This window comes from Lepidothrix coronata, unplaced genomic scaffold, assembly GCF_001604755.1.
Source record: "Lepidothrix coronata isolate B3197 unplaced genomic scaffold, Lepidothrix_coronata-1.0 Scaffold210, whole genome shotgun sequence".
NCBI lineage: Eukaryota > Metazoa > Chordata > Aves > Passeriformes > Pipridae > Lepidothrix > Lepidothrix coronata.
The window spans coordinates 1,363,296-1,377,450 of record NW_016690390.1 but is presented as its reverse complement, the minus strand read 5'-3'; the positions used below and the strand labels follow the sequence as shown (position 1 = coordinate 1,377,450).

Genomic DNA, 14,155 nt, shown 5'->3' with positions numbered 1-14,155 from the left:
CAGGCGCTTGGGTTATGTGCTGTAGGGTGAGCTGTTTACATACCTTCCTGCTTTAAATATTTACTATTAGAGCTCTGGATATTCTTGTTATTCTTTAGTTGCTGTAATTTTCCGTTTTTCTCCCCCCCTCTCAGTGCCTTAGGTGCACATGGGTGCAATATTAACCAGCTGGTTTTAATGAAAAGGAACTCCTACTTATAGTCCGGATATTTTATTTCACACTTCTTGGGGCTCTCTTCGAGGCCCGTTGATTTGCTAAACTTTTATTAGATCCAGGATGATAACATTGTCTTTGCTTGGGAAACATGGAGCGACCCGGGGAACTGAGACTAAACCAAACTGTTTCAAACTCTTTTTGCTGAAGTGCTTTGAGCTCCTTCACCAGCTCCATGAGACCGGCAGACGTCATCGTGACGCTCACTACTCACAATCCATCAAGAAATAGAGGGGTTTTTTTAGTGGTTTATTTCTTCTTGCCTCCAGTTGACCTCAAAAACAGAGCCCCCATCACAGTGTCACACCAGTTCTTGTGTGCCCTAGTTCAGAGAGGGGCCACCAAACTCCAGGCAGTGGGTCTGATACTGAATCTTATGGGATTTGCAAGACTCTGAACATCAAAGGATGTGCTTGATCCTTCCTCAGAATGACCTTATTGCTTTTTAAAAGTCTTTTTTACAATGATGATTTTTAGCTTCTCTTGCTTAGTTAATTTTTTCCCTACTTTAAACCTGTTCTACAGCCTTGTGATGAGGGTGAACAGGGGAGTTAGGATGCTTAACATCCTTTGCAAAAGGCTAATCTGTGTTCTGCTCTTCCACTGAGGGAGTCATCCCTAGTTTTTAACAAAGTGGCTTTTTTTTTCTCGGTCAGTAACAAAGTTAATTATTGACAATTACATTTTTACCTGTTAGAAATGGATTGCGGACGTGACCTGCATATGAGCACTTGCGAAGGGAAAAATAAGACGCTTTCTTTCAAAAATCAATGCCAGCGATGCGGGATCATCCTGTGTGATGTGGCAGCTACCACTGCTCCCCGTGGTGGGGACAGCAGGGACCCAGCCCCTGGGGCTGAGCTCAGTGTCACGGGAGCCACAGGTCCACCTTCATTCCTGTTCTCCTCCAAGGCGTTGGGAACAGGTAATGGTGTTCAGGCAGGGAAGATGCCAAGGAGCTTTACAGACACTGGATGGGGAGGCATTTCCATTTCCATCTTGTGATGCACAGAGATGCAGAGCCTGTTCCTCCCTGTGCTGCTGTAATATGTTGGTTGACATCACGAGGAGAGCAAGAAATGAAAGAGCTGAGTGCTGCTGTCTGTCAAAGGGGAGGAAAACCACTGTGTCTACCTTGAAACACCACACCTCTATTTTAAAGGTGCGTTCTCAAGACTGTTTAAGCAGTTCTCATGTTTTCAAGTAATGCCTTTCCTTGGATTATAATCTCAAGCTAATTAACAGCGTGGAAAACCTAGAGCTTATTGAGTCTGAGAAATTGGTACTGTTGGTTTCATTTTGTGGTTCATGTACAGTCCTGGGGAATGTGTGGTGTTTGCAGACTTTGACGATGTGAAATTTAAAGTGTGACATCAGTGATGAAGCACATACTATCTGCAGTGACAGCTGGTAACAGTACTACTGCTTTGCATGATTTTTCTTTATGGTTCACCCAAAGTGGACTAAAAGCCCAACCCATTAATTTTTCTTTTCCTGTTGATGTGCCCAGACACATTTCAGTGGGTATCATCACTTTAAAATGATGCTATTAAAACACAGGGTGGGGAGGATAAAAGAGGGTCAAGAGGGCAGGATCTGAATCAACACGGGAAGGGAGAAACATCAGATAGCGAGGAGAGAGGTGCTCAAACTGAGAGTGTGTGAGAGGTGGGGAGGAGGCAGCAGTGCCGCGGAAGGGATTGGTGTCAATGCCTAAAGCTGGGGCTTTGCCTCGCTGGCTCTGGCTGGAGGGGAGGGAGCTGCGGCAGCATTGGAAGCGCAGTCCTGGGCTCACCGCAGTCACGCCCAGCGGCACTCAGCTTCGGGACAAGTTTTGCAGCCCCTTCTGCTGCTACAGTGATGGTTTTTCAGAGCTGGCTGCTCGGATTTGGCAGTGATGGATTAGTGCAACTGGTTCTAGTGCTGGTTTGATTTTGAGAAGTTATAAGATGGGAGGTGGCCGAGTTGCCCCTTTCCAAAGAAGGGCAGACCGGGGAGCAAAAGGGTTATCGGTGCTGGAGAACACCGGGGGCTTGACCCACCCGTGTAGGCTGGTTCCACCCACTTCCTAGGGCAGCGCTGCGTTGTTATCCCAAGCTGTTACCCCTTACCAGGCGGGGGGGCACGGAGGGGTGCGGCGGGCGCGGGGTTCGGGCGTTCAGCCCATCCTTTCTGCCGCGCCGCTCCCGGGCCGGGGGGTGCGGGACGCGCTGGAACCCGCACGGTGCTGTTCGCCCGCGGGCGGGCGGTGCCCGGCTCCCGCCCGGGGTGCCCCTTCCACCCTCCGCCACTTCGCGGAGGTGCGGGGCGGTGCGGGGGTCCCGCCCGCCGGGCCGCGGAGGGGCGGGCGGCGTGACGGGCGTGGGGAGCAGCCAGTGCGCGGCGAGGGGCCGGGCCGGGCCGGGCTGGGCTGGGCCGGGCCGGGGGCATGGCTCGCTGCCCGGCGGGGCGGGGGGCGGCCGCAGCCGCTCGCCCTCCGCCATTCGCTCGGGCCGCAGGCGGCGGCCGCTGCTGCGCACCCGCGGAGCCGGGGGGCAGCGCCCCGCGCCCCGCCATGACCGACCCGGCCGTCAGCGCCCACCTGGAGGGCATCATCTCCGACTTCGAAGGTGGGTGGCCCCGGGGATGGGGAGCCCCGGCGCGCGGGGAAGCTGCTTTTGGGGCTAAACCGGGAGGAGCTGCCGCGGCGGCGGAGCGGGGTGAGCTCGGCTCGGCTCTGCCGGGGCAGGGCTGCTGCCTCTCACCCCGGCGGTCCCGGGTGTCACCCCGCGGGTGGGGAGGGCTGGAAGGAACGGGGGCGTCATCCCTGGGAGCGGCTGCGCCCGGTGGTATCTGCCAAGGCAGGGGCTTGCGGGATGTTTTCTCCCTTCCTGCCTTTCCCGAGTTGATTTGTACAGTCTTTTCAGCTGAAAACACCCGCCTGACGAGACTGAAAGTCTGAAAAAACCTAGGCACCGGCCCTTCTGTCGATTCCCAGCTTTGGAATACAAACACAGCCCTGGAGTAGCTGGGATGTGGGTAACCATCCGAAGTTTTACATATTGCCATAGCGGGAGCTGCCCGCCCTGGAGACCTCTGCAGTTGTCCCGTGGCAGAGCTCCAGTCGCCCGGAGCGTTGCCTTGCTCTCTGATGGAGGATCCCCTTGGTGGGATGGCTTCTCCCCGCGTCTGTGCCTCTTGCCTGCTATTCTGGCTTTTTCAGGCAAAAAAAAAAAAAAAAAAAAAAAAAAATCAGTGGGAAGCCCGCCCCCCCCAAAAGGGTCTGGGAGTCAGAGACAGGCAGAAGAGGGCTGGGGGGTTGTGTCTGAGGCAGGCGTTGAGAGATCGGCTCGGGGGAGCTCATCTTCCCGAGCAGAGTTTTGGAAGAGCAGCTCCGTCCCTGTGCACTCGCACGTCCTGGCAGCGACCCAAGCTGAGCTTTGTGCAGCGGTTTCTAGAAAAAAAAAAAAAAAAAACCACAAGAAATAGCGGAGATCTGGGGGCCGCGGTGAAAGCTTATCCAGGGGCTGCGCGTACACGGCTATAGGCTGAGCCGCCTTCACCGCCTCCTGGAGAATCCAGCCTTTCCTTCGGGAAGGAGCGCCGTGGTGTTTTTCCTGCTGGGTAGCTGAGGAAGCTGAGAGCACAAGGGTTCCTCTTCCAGGTCAGGCAGGAAACGGGTGGCAAAGCTGGGGGCTCTGCAGTCCTCGTCGTAGGGTTTAGACACGTTCGTGTCCTCTATTCCCAGCCTCCGGGCTTTCTCCAGCTGAAGTTGGGAGTGGAGGGCATAGCAGGAGGCTGAGGGAAGTCACGTCCCTTCGGAAGACTGGGACTAACAAGTGTTGGGACACAAAGATCGACCCGAATACACCATCTGTTTGGCACTTGGGGTTCAACGGCGCCTTTGTAACTGTCCTTGGGGGACGCGTGAGCTTCCCCACCGCAGGGCTCCGAGCGCTGATGTAATTACAGCTTTCCTCGCGCCTGCCCCAGTTGCATTTAAATCTCTGAAGAATGAGTAATTCCCTACTTGGGTATGATAAAGGCTCTGCTGCGGGCCCCGGGGCTGCTTGTGCGGGCTGTGTGTGCTCCTCGGTGGCACCGAGCCGCTCCGCAGTGCCGGGTTTTTTCAGTCCACGGAGCACTTTATAGTTTCTGCCTGTGCAGAGGCAAAGGCTGGGGAAAGCTCTGTGCATCTGCAGCCAAAAGGTCTGGCCTTGCCCTTGAGCAGGGATCCGGGCTACTGTTTCACAATTTAATTAGCTCTGTGTTGCACTGCCGCTTCCCAAGAATACGGCAATTAATCTCTAGCCTGTAGGGCAGGAGATGCAGTGTCCTTGTTTGCTGGGTGGGTATCTCAACCCGGGGCAGCCCCTGGCCAAGCAGGAAAGATCAGCCAAAAATACTGTGAAGCAGAAACACCAGATCAGCCAAAGCTGCCTTTGTTCTTGCCGGTCACACACTGCCTGCCCTCCCCAGTCACCCTGGCTGTTCCTGCCTGTTTTCCTTGTAGCATCCCTGCCTGTTTTCCTCACAGCATCCCTCCCTGGCATAGGGCCCATAGGTTTCTTGTCCCTGCTGTATTGTGGCAGCCAGGCAGTTGCAGCCTCAGCTGTGGAGCTGCCAGTCCCTGTGGGCCCGAGGAGATGTGAGGGTCCCTTGGGAGAGGGAAGCAGTATGAGGTACTCAATTCCAGTTTAGTTTCCAAATCAAAGCAATGTGTGCGAAGAAAAGACAGCAGAGCAGAGTGTGTTCTTGAGCCCGATGATGTGTTGGGGATGGCTGCATCCAGGCAGCAGTTCATGTGCCCACCTTGCACTGACCAGCAGGTCCTGTGGGGAGGGCACTAGGAAAGTTCAGAGACTTCTGCCCAGAGAGTGTGGATGTCCCATCCCTGGAAGTGTTCAAGGCCAGATTGGATTGGGTTTTGAGCAACCTTGTCTAGGCTAAGCTGTCCCTACCCATGGCAAGGAGGTTGGAAATAGATGATTTTTAGGGTGCCTTCCAACCTGAACCATTCTGTGATCCTAATCTTGCTTATTTGACTGACAAGAACTTCCTCATCTCTAATGGGGGAGAGTATCATTAGGTCTGTGGTTTTCCAGGATTTAGAGAGTATAATAGTTCTGCCCCTGGGTTTATAGATTTTGGCAGGTTTTCAGAAGCATGGCTGGTTCAGCTGTGGTTGCAGCAGTGCTTCCCAAGCTCACCTCTGCCTCAGAGGGCAGATCCCTCAGCTCCCTGGTGCCTCAGGCGCGGACCCCTGAGCTGCAGGGAAGGCAAACTGCAGTGGTAAATCAGCCCAGGGGGTGGGATGCTTGTGCAGTGTGTTAACATTGTGTACACCCTAAACCACCCTCACCCAGTTCAGGTTGGGTGATATGGGAGTGTCGATGTCTGCAGAGGGGGTGGATGTTCCTGTTCCCAGCTTTGGTTGGTTGTGAGAATGCCCAGAGATAATTCCACAGTGTCTTCCTGCTGAAGGTGCAAAGCACTGTGTACTCAGTATCTACTGCCTGGTAGTGACACAGAAGAGATCTGCTCCAGCCCCTCATCCCAGTGGGATGTGGCTGCTGCTGAGCGGAGTCTCAGGGATAACTGAGGTGTGCCTTTGCTGGCAGTTACCGGTGGTGAGTTGGCAGCAGGGATGCTGAGCACTTCTTGCCTTTGCCAGCACTGTCAGTCAACACCAGATTCATTTCCTTGCAATGTTGAAACACAAACTGTCATAGTGGGTGTAAGCTGTGCGTGGTGGAAGTGCCGAGTAAGTGCATGGAGAGGCAGGAGGGTGCCCAGGAGTTCAGTGTGGTGTCTGGAGCTAGATCCTGGTGGGGAAACAGGCTGGCAGCTTTGCTCTGGCAGAAACCGTGGGACAGCATTTGTTGATGGTGCTTATCCCTGATTTTCCCATTGCCCAGCTCTCTCAGGGAACATGTGCTGGCTGGTGGGCAAGCTTTGGCAGTGCTGTTGAGCTGGGCACTGAGGGCAGGGAGCCAATCAGCACTGCCAGGACATGGCACTGCTTATTGGAAGGCTTCTCTGGCTGTTTTATTTATTCTTTTATACTATTGCACACTTTCCCTACAGAGATGTACTTCTCTCACCACCTAATGTGGGGTATTTTTAGTATTTCAGCAACAGACTTTGTCTCATGAGGTACAAACTCATGCTAAGTTATGTCCCGGTTTTAAGGGTCATCAGAAAACCATCACCCAGGTCGTTTTCAGCCGGGGGCTGCTTTATAAATAGGCTTTTCTACATGCGTGAAACTCAGGGACTCGTCCTTAAAATTTCCTTGAGCAAATGCCCGGGATGTCTCTGGGACACGTGGCTGCGGTGCATCCCGCATGCCTGCTGCCGTGGGGAGCAGCTGCTGCCGCGTGCTGCGGATACTGGGACTCAGCCCTGCTGCTAATATTAGCAGGGACGTGCCAGCGGGACGATCGCAGCGTTATGTGGGTGACGGGGCTTGAATTCAATGCAGTGAAAAGCCCCGGAGATGGGACGTGCCTCGTGTTCGTGTAAGCGTCTCACTTGGATTCGAGGTGTCTCCCGTAAGTCCAGCCTGGAGGTCTGCAGGATGAGCGCTGCTCTGGGCTCACACGCACGGGGGTGGGCTGGGAGGCCGAGCGGGTGACTAACGGTCCCACGTGTGCCCACGTTCAATGCCTGGAAAAGGAAACGCAGAAAGATCTTTCCGATTACATCTTGGATCGTCTCAGCTCTAGGAGCGAAGCAGAGCTCCTGAATGTCAATTGTTGGATTTCCTGGGCTGTCCCCAAACAGTCATACTGAAACTGGTCTCTCCTGGAGCTCTTCGTCACCAGCTCCGATGGTGGGCAGAGGAAGAGCCACTGATTGATGTAGCTGCTGCTCTGAGACAGCAAAGTCACCTCTGATATGCTCAAAGTCGAACTTTACAGCCACTTCAGAGAGTTTTCTTTCTTTTTCCGTTCTTCTTATCTACATTTTTCAGTCTGAGACAAGAGGTGGAATGCATGGGAGTTTTCTGCCAAATCATCATGTGGTAGGAGAGGAAGGAGCCAGGGGAAGGTGGCTGTGGGAAGGGAGGATTTGTGTCTTCCCCAGCAGAATTTGTATCTTACCCTGCAGAACTGGCCTTCAAGCCACAGAGTCAAAAACCCACATCTGCCTGGTTACAGCAGTGGAGACCTGCTGTTGTGGGTTGGGTTTTTCCCCAAGTATATTAAATTCATTGGGGATAAAAAGATGGTGAGAGAGTGGGAGAGGGAAGAGCAGGATGTGGATCTCTCTGTCCACGTGAGCTGGACTCTGGGGATAGCCTCTGGCCCCGGTCAGGATGTAGAATTATTCTACTGTTGTTTGTAGTTTTCTCATGCAAGGAGGGCTGGTCTGTGTGTCCTTGGGGATGGGCAACCACTGCAGCACAGAGCAGAGTGTCCTTGGCTCGGCGACAGCATGGAGAGCTTCCAGTGTTGGCTGTACAGGTGAGCTTTCCATTTGGGGTCAGTCTTGGGCAAAGTGAGCTAATTGTACTAATCATAAAGAAACCTTTCAGAATTGTCTGGGAGGGAAGGGACAGAGAGAGGATGAGACTTAAAACTGGATCCAGGGCAGCTACTTCGGTTGTGCAAGTGCAGTGCTGGTGCTTGGAGGTGAGTCAAGGCTTGGAGCACGTACACCACTCTGACTTTTCAAGTACTCACCAGTCTCTGGGACCTTGGTAACATCTTTCCCTTAGTAAGGGAATCACCTAAGATGCTTTATTCTTTGCTGGTTGCCTCTTGGTGGTTTAGGGCAGTGGAGTGAGTAGGAAGCACCTCTAGAACACGTTGGATCATGCCTAATAGATTTGGGTGACCATGGCTTTGTCTCTTGGCCAATACATGCAGGGAACCTTGAGGCTAAATGAAGGCACCTCTGGGTTTCCTGTGGCCTCCCACGGGGTGCTGGTTTAATTTCTGGTTTGCTGCCCTTCCTTGCAGGGAGCTACTCAGCCCATTTTCCCAGGATCCAGGACCCAGACAGCAGCCACAAAAGCCTGGACTGGGACTTGTCATAAATCCAAACACAGTAATGGAGACTTCAGAGCCCATAATCACTCCAGATATTCATGTTTCTGACTTTGATATTTAAGGCAGGACCATTGCACAGGCTCTCCCAACCTCCCAGGCTCCTGCTGCAGTGAGCTCTGGCACTTTCCTGGTCTTTAGAGTGGGATGTGGATGCAACAAGCCAAGTGATCCTAAACCCTGGTTGATCTTGTTTCAAGCCTGTAAAATGAGTCAATGGGTCTGAGTCCAGTTCCTGATGGGGTTGTGCCTGTTTGGTGGGGGTCGGGGTCCATCAGGGCAACTCTCTGTGGGATGGGGTGAGCTGTCCCCTTCAGCATGAGGATAAGGCTGTGTCCTGGCCACCTCTCATTTCATACCTGCTAGGGTATTATTTGGTTCTGGCACCCCTCTGATGGAGGCATCAGCAGTTTGCACCCACCTGCTGTGCTGGTGCTTGTGCAGGGAGAGCCCTCCTGGGTGCAGGAGAGCCCTTCTGATTCCTCCTCTGCCTCGAATAATACTGGTAAGGAGGATCCCTTGGGCAAGAAGGGGTTTGTTGCTGCCTTCAACTTATTCTAAAAAGCTCTCATCTCCTGATGGCTGTGACTCAGGCTTTTACCCTGATTGCTTCTCTGAGGTTGCTGGATGGAGCTCAGCCCTTGGGTCTCCTGGGGACACATTCAGAGTGGTGGCCCATGTGCAGTGTCCATCCAAGCTGGCTCTTGGCTGGTTTGCATCTCAGCCAAAAGCTGAGGTGTCATGGGAGGACTGTCCCCCTGCATCCTTCCAGTGCTGCAGTGGTACCCTGTTGCTGGCACCCAAGTTAGGGCAATTTGGGTTAACAGGGTGCCAACCTGTTGCCTGGGTGTAGGCACTGCCAGTGTCAGGCAGCCTCTCATGGGTTGCAGGGCAAGGGATACTGTGACCACATCAGTCTGTGCTGCCCTCCTGGCAGGAGAGGTGGCACTTTGAGTTAACATCACAAAATTGTGCAGCCCCTCACTCCTGGTGAGTTGGGTGCCCTCCAGCATGTCCCAGCCCTGGGAGTTGTGGCAAGGATTAGTGGTGAGGGTATTGGCACTGGTCTGCTGGACTGGTTTGGGAGGCAAGGAGTATGGTGAGGACTGGACTTGGGACTTGAGTCTTTCTTTCATCTTGGTCACTGGAAGTGCAAATATGGGGAAATGTAAAAAAGGATGGATTTTTTTTTTTTTAAAGCGTGTTTAGTTTACCAGGGAGGAGAAAGGAAGAGGGTTCTGCTCTCTGCCAGCCTTCAGGACATTTGGACAACTGCTCTTACTGCGGTGCTGGGTGTCCCCTCCAACAGAGTCATCAGAGCTGGCTGCAGTGACACCAGCAGTCAGTGGGGAGTGCAGGCTGGGGGAGCAGGCAGTGTGGGCAGTGCTGCGGGGCTGAAAGGCTTCTGGGTCCCTTCTTTAGCCTCTCTTCCTAATTTACCCTTTTCTGTAGCTTTTTAACTAGCATATTGCAACACTACCCATCAAAGCATCTTCTCAAGCGAAGACTTAAATGATTTGATCACCCAGTCCCTACACTGAGGCTGGTCCCTCACCTGAGTCACTCTCCATGTCCCCTGTGTGGGTGCTGGCAGTCATGGCTCGGGGAGGGTGGCATCTGTGGCATCAGCACACAGCAGTCTGGGGTCTGCAAGACCATCTGTATCATACTTTTGTCTCTGGGTAATCATTTTAAGGCATTTTAGAAATATAACTGAACCAAACCAAATCAGCAGTCCCTTGGGAGGCACAGAAAAGATTTATTTCTCTCTTTCCTCCTCCCCTTATGAAAGGAAACTGGAGCACAGACCGGAGACAGAAGCTGGAGTGAGCCTGTGGCAGAGCCAGTAATGCAATCTGCTGGGCTGGATACCCTGTGTTTGATGTAATTTTCTGTACAAGTATGAAATGAATATAAGGGATGTAAAATATACTGGTTTGATCTGGAAACATTTTGCTGAGGACTAATGGTTATATAAACCAAAGTGTAATAGAGAATCAAGCTAAAATCTTTTGAGAACTGCATTATAGGGACTGGAAGGCTGGGATTTTGAATTAATCTGAGTGTGGATTTTATTTTTTTTTTCTATTCTTAGTCCTGACTTTGCTTTTGCATGTTCATTTCTGGGAGATGAGAGGTTTGCTGCATGGGCCTTGGGCTGTTTTATAGCTTATTGTGAGTGAGAGAAATGCTGCTTGAAAAGCTTTGGTTTGATCTCAGAGACCTGAACTTGCATTTATGCCCAAATTTCCACTCTAACTCATCCTTTGGTTCTGTTTGCACAGTTCAGGAAGGCCCTGCATATTGACAGCACGTTGCCTGTGTTGTCTTCTACATGTGATTCGTGTCTGACCATGCAATCTATTGCAACTTCTTTTGAATGCTGTCTGTGAAGTCAGAAAAAGGATTTATTTGTGCATAAACCATTCATAAACTGACCCAGCATAGCGTGAAAGTCATGCTACAACAGCAGATTGTTGTTGTTTATAAATATTATGTGTTTATATGTATGTATTGTAGCAGGGTTGGTTTATTGGTAAAAGAAAGTTGTGAAGCCTCCTGGCACAAGCACAGGGAGGGGATCCAGCAGCCCTGACTTCTCTCTAATACTGAATGACCAGAAAACCTTGGGAAAGGTGCTTATAAAGTTTCCTTCCTTCATTTCTCCAGATATTAAAGGGGGGATCCGAGTTTCTTGGGCTGTTATGAAGTTGTCAGTGTACTCACAAAATCCCACCAGCATGTGTAGCATCACTTGCTGCCTGCACTCCCAGTGATTTCCCATCTCAACCCTGTGTTTTTGATCCCACTGAGGGGCTTGGTGGAGTTGGGAGCCCCTTGTTGTTGAGGATGGGGTAGAGATATCCTTCTCTGAAGGGGTGCAACTCCCTTCCCTTCTGCTGTGGGACCTTCAGGTTTAATATACAGTGGGTATACTCAATAGGTATATGAAGAACAACTTACTTGTCCCTATAACTGAGCCCTTAGTTCACTCAACTGCATCCACCTCTGTTATGGATGGTGGCAGCTATTCAGCAGCATCGTGGATGGTAGGTTTGGATAATCCAAACCCAGGTGTCCCCGTGGTAATGTGGGCGAACACACCCTTTGCACTCAGCTTGGGCCAGAAAACCTCCGCGAGCATCCTGCTGCCTGGTGACAGGGCTCTGGGAAGCTTTAAGGGCCGTGAGCAGTTAATGCTGTGTTGGGTTTCCAAGGGTTCCTTGAAAGATGAGCCCTGCAACCTCCCCCCTTTCCTCCCCGGGAACAGGAGGTGACCATCTGGTAGCAGTTTAGGGAAAGTCCGCGCTCTCAAATGGTGCCATTGTACTGTGGGAAATAACGGGGCGCCCGCCGGCCCCGGTCCCATAAGGCTCTTATGTGTCAAAAAACCCAAGGAAGGCTTTCTGTGCTTAAGCAAGCAAGCAAATGTAACCCCTGGGTTACAGAGACCACGTGAGGGGCAGAGGATGTTTAATGGGAAGCAGTTGGGCGCTGCGGCTGCGACAGAGCCGGAGGCTCCAGTTGGGAAGCAGGTCCCGGAGGAGTCAGCATCTCTTGTTGTTTATTTTGGTCTCCTCCTGAGCTCTCTGCATAGAGGTTTCCTTGTATAAAGCATCCCCTGCACTGTTACTGGGATATTCTGTTTAAAAAAGGAAAGAAAGAAGGAGCAGATGTTCCAGATGTTTCCTCATTGACTCCCCTAGGGTGCCCAGAGCCAGGCTGCAGAACGGGATGAGCCATGGTGGCAGCATGCTGTGTACTCCAGTGTTTCCCACCAGGAGATGTGGAGCCCTTGGGTGGAAGCCAGAGCCTTTCATGGGAACCCTTGGCTTGGCCAGGACCCCCAAGGAGGGACTCACCTTCTGGGAGAGCAGCGTGTAGATGGGAGTCCCCAGCCATACCACTCGCTTGTGACTTCTCTGGAAGGATCTTGACTGTTGTATGAGCTCCTGGGATTTGAACCAGACCTCTGCCCTCTCTTCCCAATTTACAAGGTCCCTAGAGAGCGTTTTTAACTGATGGCGTGTGACCTGCTGGTGCCTGGCCATGGGTTGGCCGGGAGGACACAGTGACCACACTGTGCAGCCATCCCCAGCACTGCTGCATGAAATAGAAAAAGAAATAAATGTTTTGCTCATTCTCAGACCCTGTGCTTGCTGGGGGGGAGTGTTTGAGCCAGGGATGAAGGCACGCATTTCTTGCCCCAAAGTGCCTGTCTGGCAGGGATCATGTTTGGGTCAAGACTGGGGGATTTCAGGAGCAGGTGCCGTTGTGTACAGCCAGCAGAGCTAGTGGCTCCCTCATCCAACAGGATTAACAGTGGTATTTTTAGAATTGGCCCTGCAGAGCAGAGCCATGGCTGCACAATGCCGAGCACAACTCCAGGACCTTGAGAGGTTTGCAGGGTCTGGTCCCCAAAGGGACACCACAGTGAGCAGAACCCAGCCCAGACATGATGGTGGTGGGTGGAGGCTGGCAGTGGCAGAGGTTGCATCTGACAGGAAGCTCTTGGAAATCTCATTTTAGGGGATTTTGGGTTTTCCCTGCTGTGTGAGGGGAACCACCACCTTTAACAATGAGCCAGAGATACTGGAGTTGGTTTGGAGTCGGTTAAAAGGACGCGTGTGCCAGTGGTTGTGCCGTTCTGTGCTTGGGCCCCATGGACCTGCACTTCCAGAGGAAGAGAAGGAAGGGTGATGCTCGTCACCTCCACTGCTTTCCCTGATGCTGGTGGGGCTGGGGAAGCCCTGCTAGCACCGAAAATCCCCTGGAAAATATGATAGTGGGGATAACCCTGCAGCATGGCCAGCCCGGACCCTGCTCAGGGCAGGGACAGCTTGGCCTGGGCTGTCAGGGATATAGGGACCCACGGGGACCTGGAGCATCAACCATGACTGCTGGTGTGGGACCCCATCACCACATGGGTGGGAACGGGGTGAGGGACCCTCAGCACTGCCTTGTCTTCGGCTCCTGTTGTGAGGACTATGGACACTTCCCTGCAGGAAGTCCAGGAGGAGGGTCATCTGGAGCAAAGGCTGTTTACTTTCCTTTCCTGGCTCTGGCAGGACGGGCTATTTATAAATTTTTTCTCTCTTTTTGAGAGTTGTTTTGCTTCCTGAGGTCCATCCCTCTTCTCTTGCAAGGAGGAGAGAGGTGATGCAGAGCAGAGGAACTACAGCCATGCTTGGTCCCTCCCACTGTTGCTGAAGGTGACATTCCTAAGGATCATGGTTATGGCAGTGGGTCTCTGTCTCAGAGGTGGAAACACAAACCCTGTTGCCCTCAGTCCTTCTCCTTTCTCGTGCCTGGGATGTTTGACCTTCTCCAGACCACACTGAATTCAGGGCAATGGCCAAATGTGCCAGCGGGACAAGCTGGGCACTGAAATCCTTGTGTAAGCAGAGGCATGAGATGGACACCACACCCTGCAGAGAGCCATGGGTGGGAAAGCTCTCAGGTTGTCCCCAGGCAAGTCAGTGACACTGCTGGAGAGGAAGTGCCACTGGGACCTGGGGGTCCTCATGTTTATGCTGTCAGAAACTGCTGAGCCATTTCTAACCCTTCTTTGGGGTGGCAGTTCCTTGCCCAGCCCTTCAGTACCCACTTACTGCCCATTGGGACTGCAGCGCTGACATGGGAAGTGTTATCTGGATGGCTCAGGTCTCCTGCAGCTGTAATCGTGGTTTTACAGTTCTCCCTTAGGCTTTTTGAACCCCTTTGTGTCTGGGCCTTGACCTTTTTCTCCTTTCTGCAACAAGGCTCAGAAAGACCTGGAAAAAAGCCATTTTTGGGTGTTTTATTCAGTCCAGCCCTTCGATAAGGGAAAGGGCTGGCTGTGCTCCAGAAAGACCACGCTGTGACATTGGGCAGGTTTACCACGGGCTTGGGGCAGTTTGAGGGGTCT

The 14,155-nt window shown here is 52.5% G+C and overlaps 1 protein-coding gene across 5 annotated transcripts in view; it reads left to right on the top strand.

Moving 5' to 3' along the window:
* Positions 1 to 14,155, top strand: part of SEPT9 (septin 9) — a 136,079-nt gene that overhangs the window by 61,838 nt on the left and 60,086 nt on the right. The window contains exon 1 of one of the 5 annotated variants that reach the window (XM_017833070.1): positions 2,659 to 2,823. The exons of the other annotated variants lie outside the window; for them this stretch is intronic. Within the exon in view, the coding sequence (XP_017688559.1) occupies positions 2,769 to 2,823 (55 nt within the window). The 5' untranslated portion in view covers positions 2,659 to 2,768. Of the gene's footprint in view, positions 1 to 2,658; positions 2,824 to 14,155 lie in introns of those variants that run through there. 5 annotated transcript variants of the gene reach the window in all.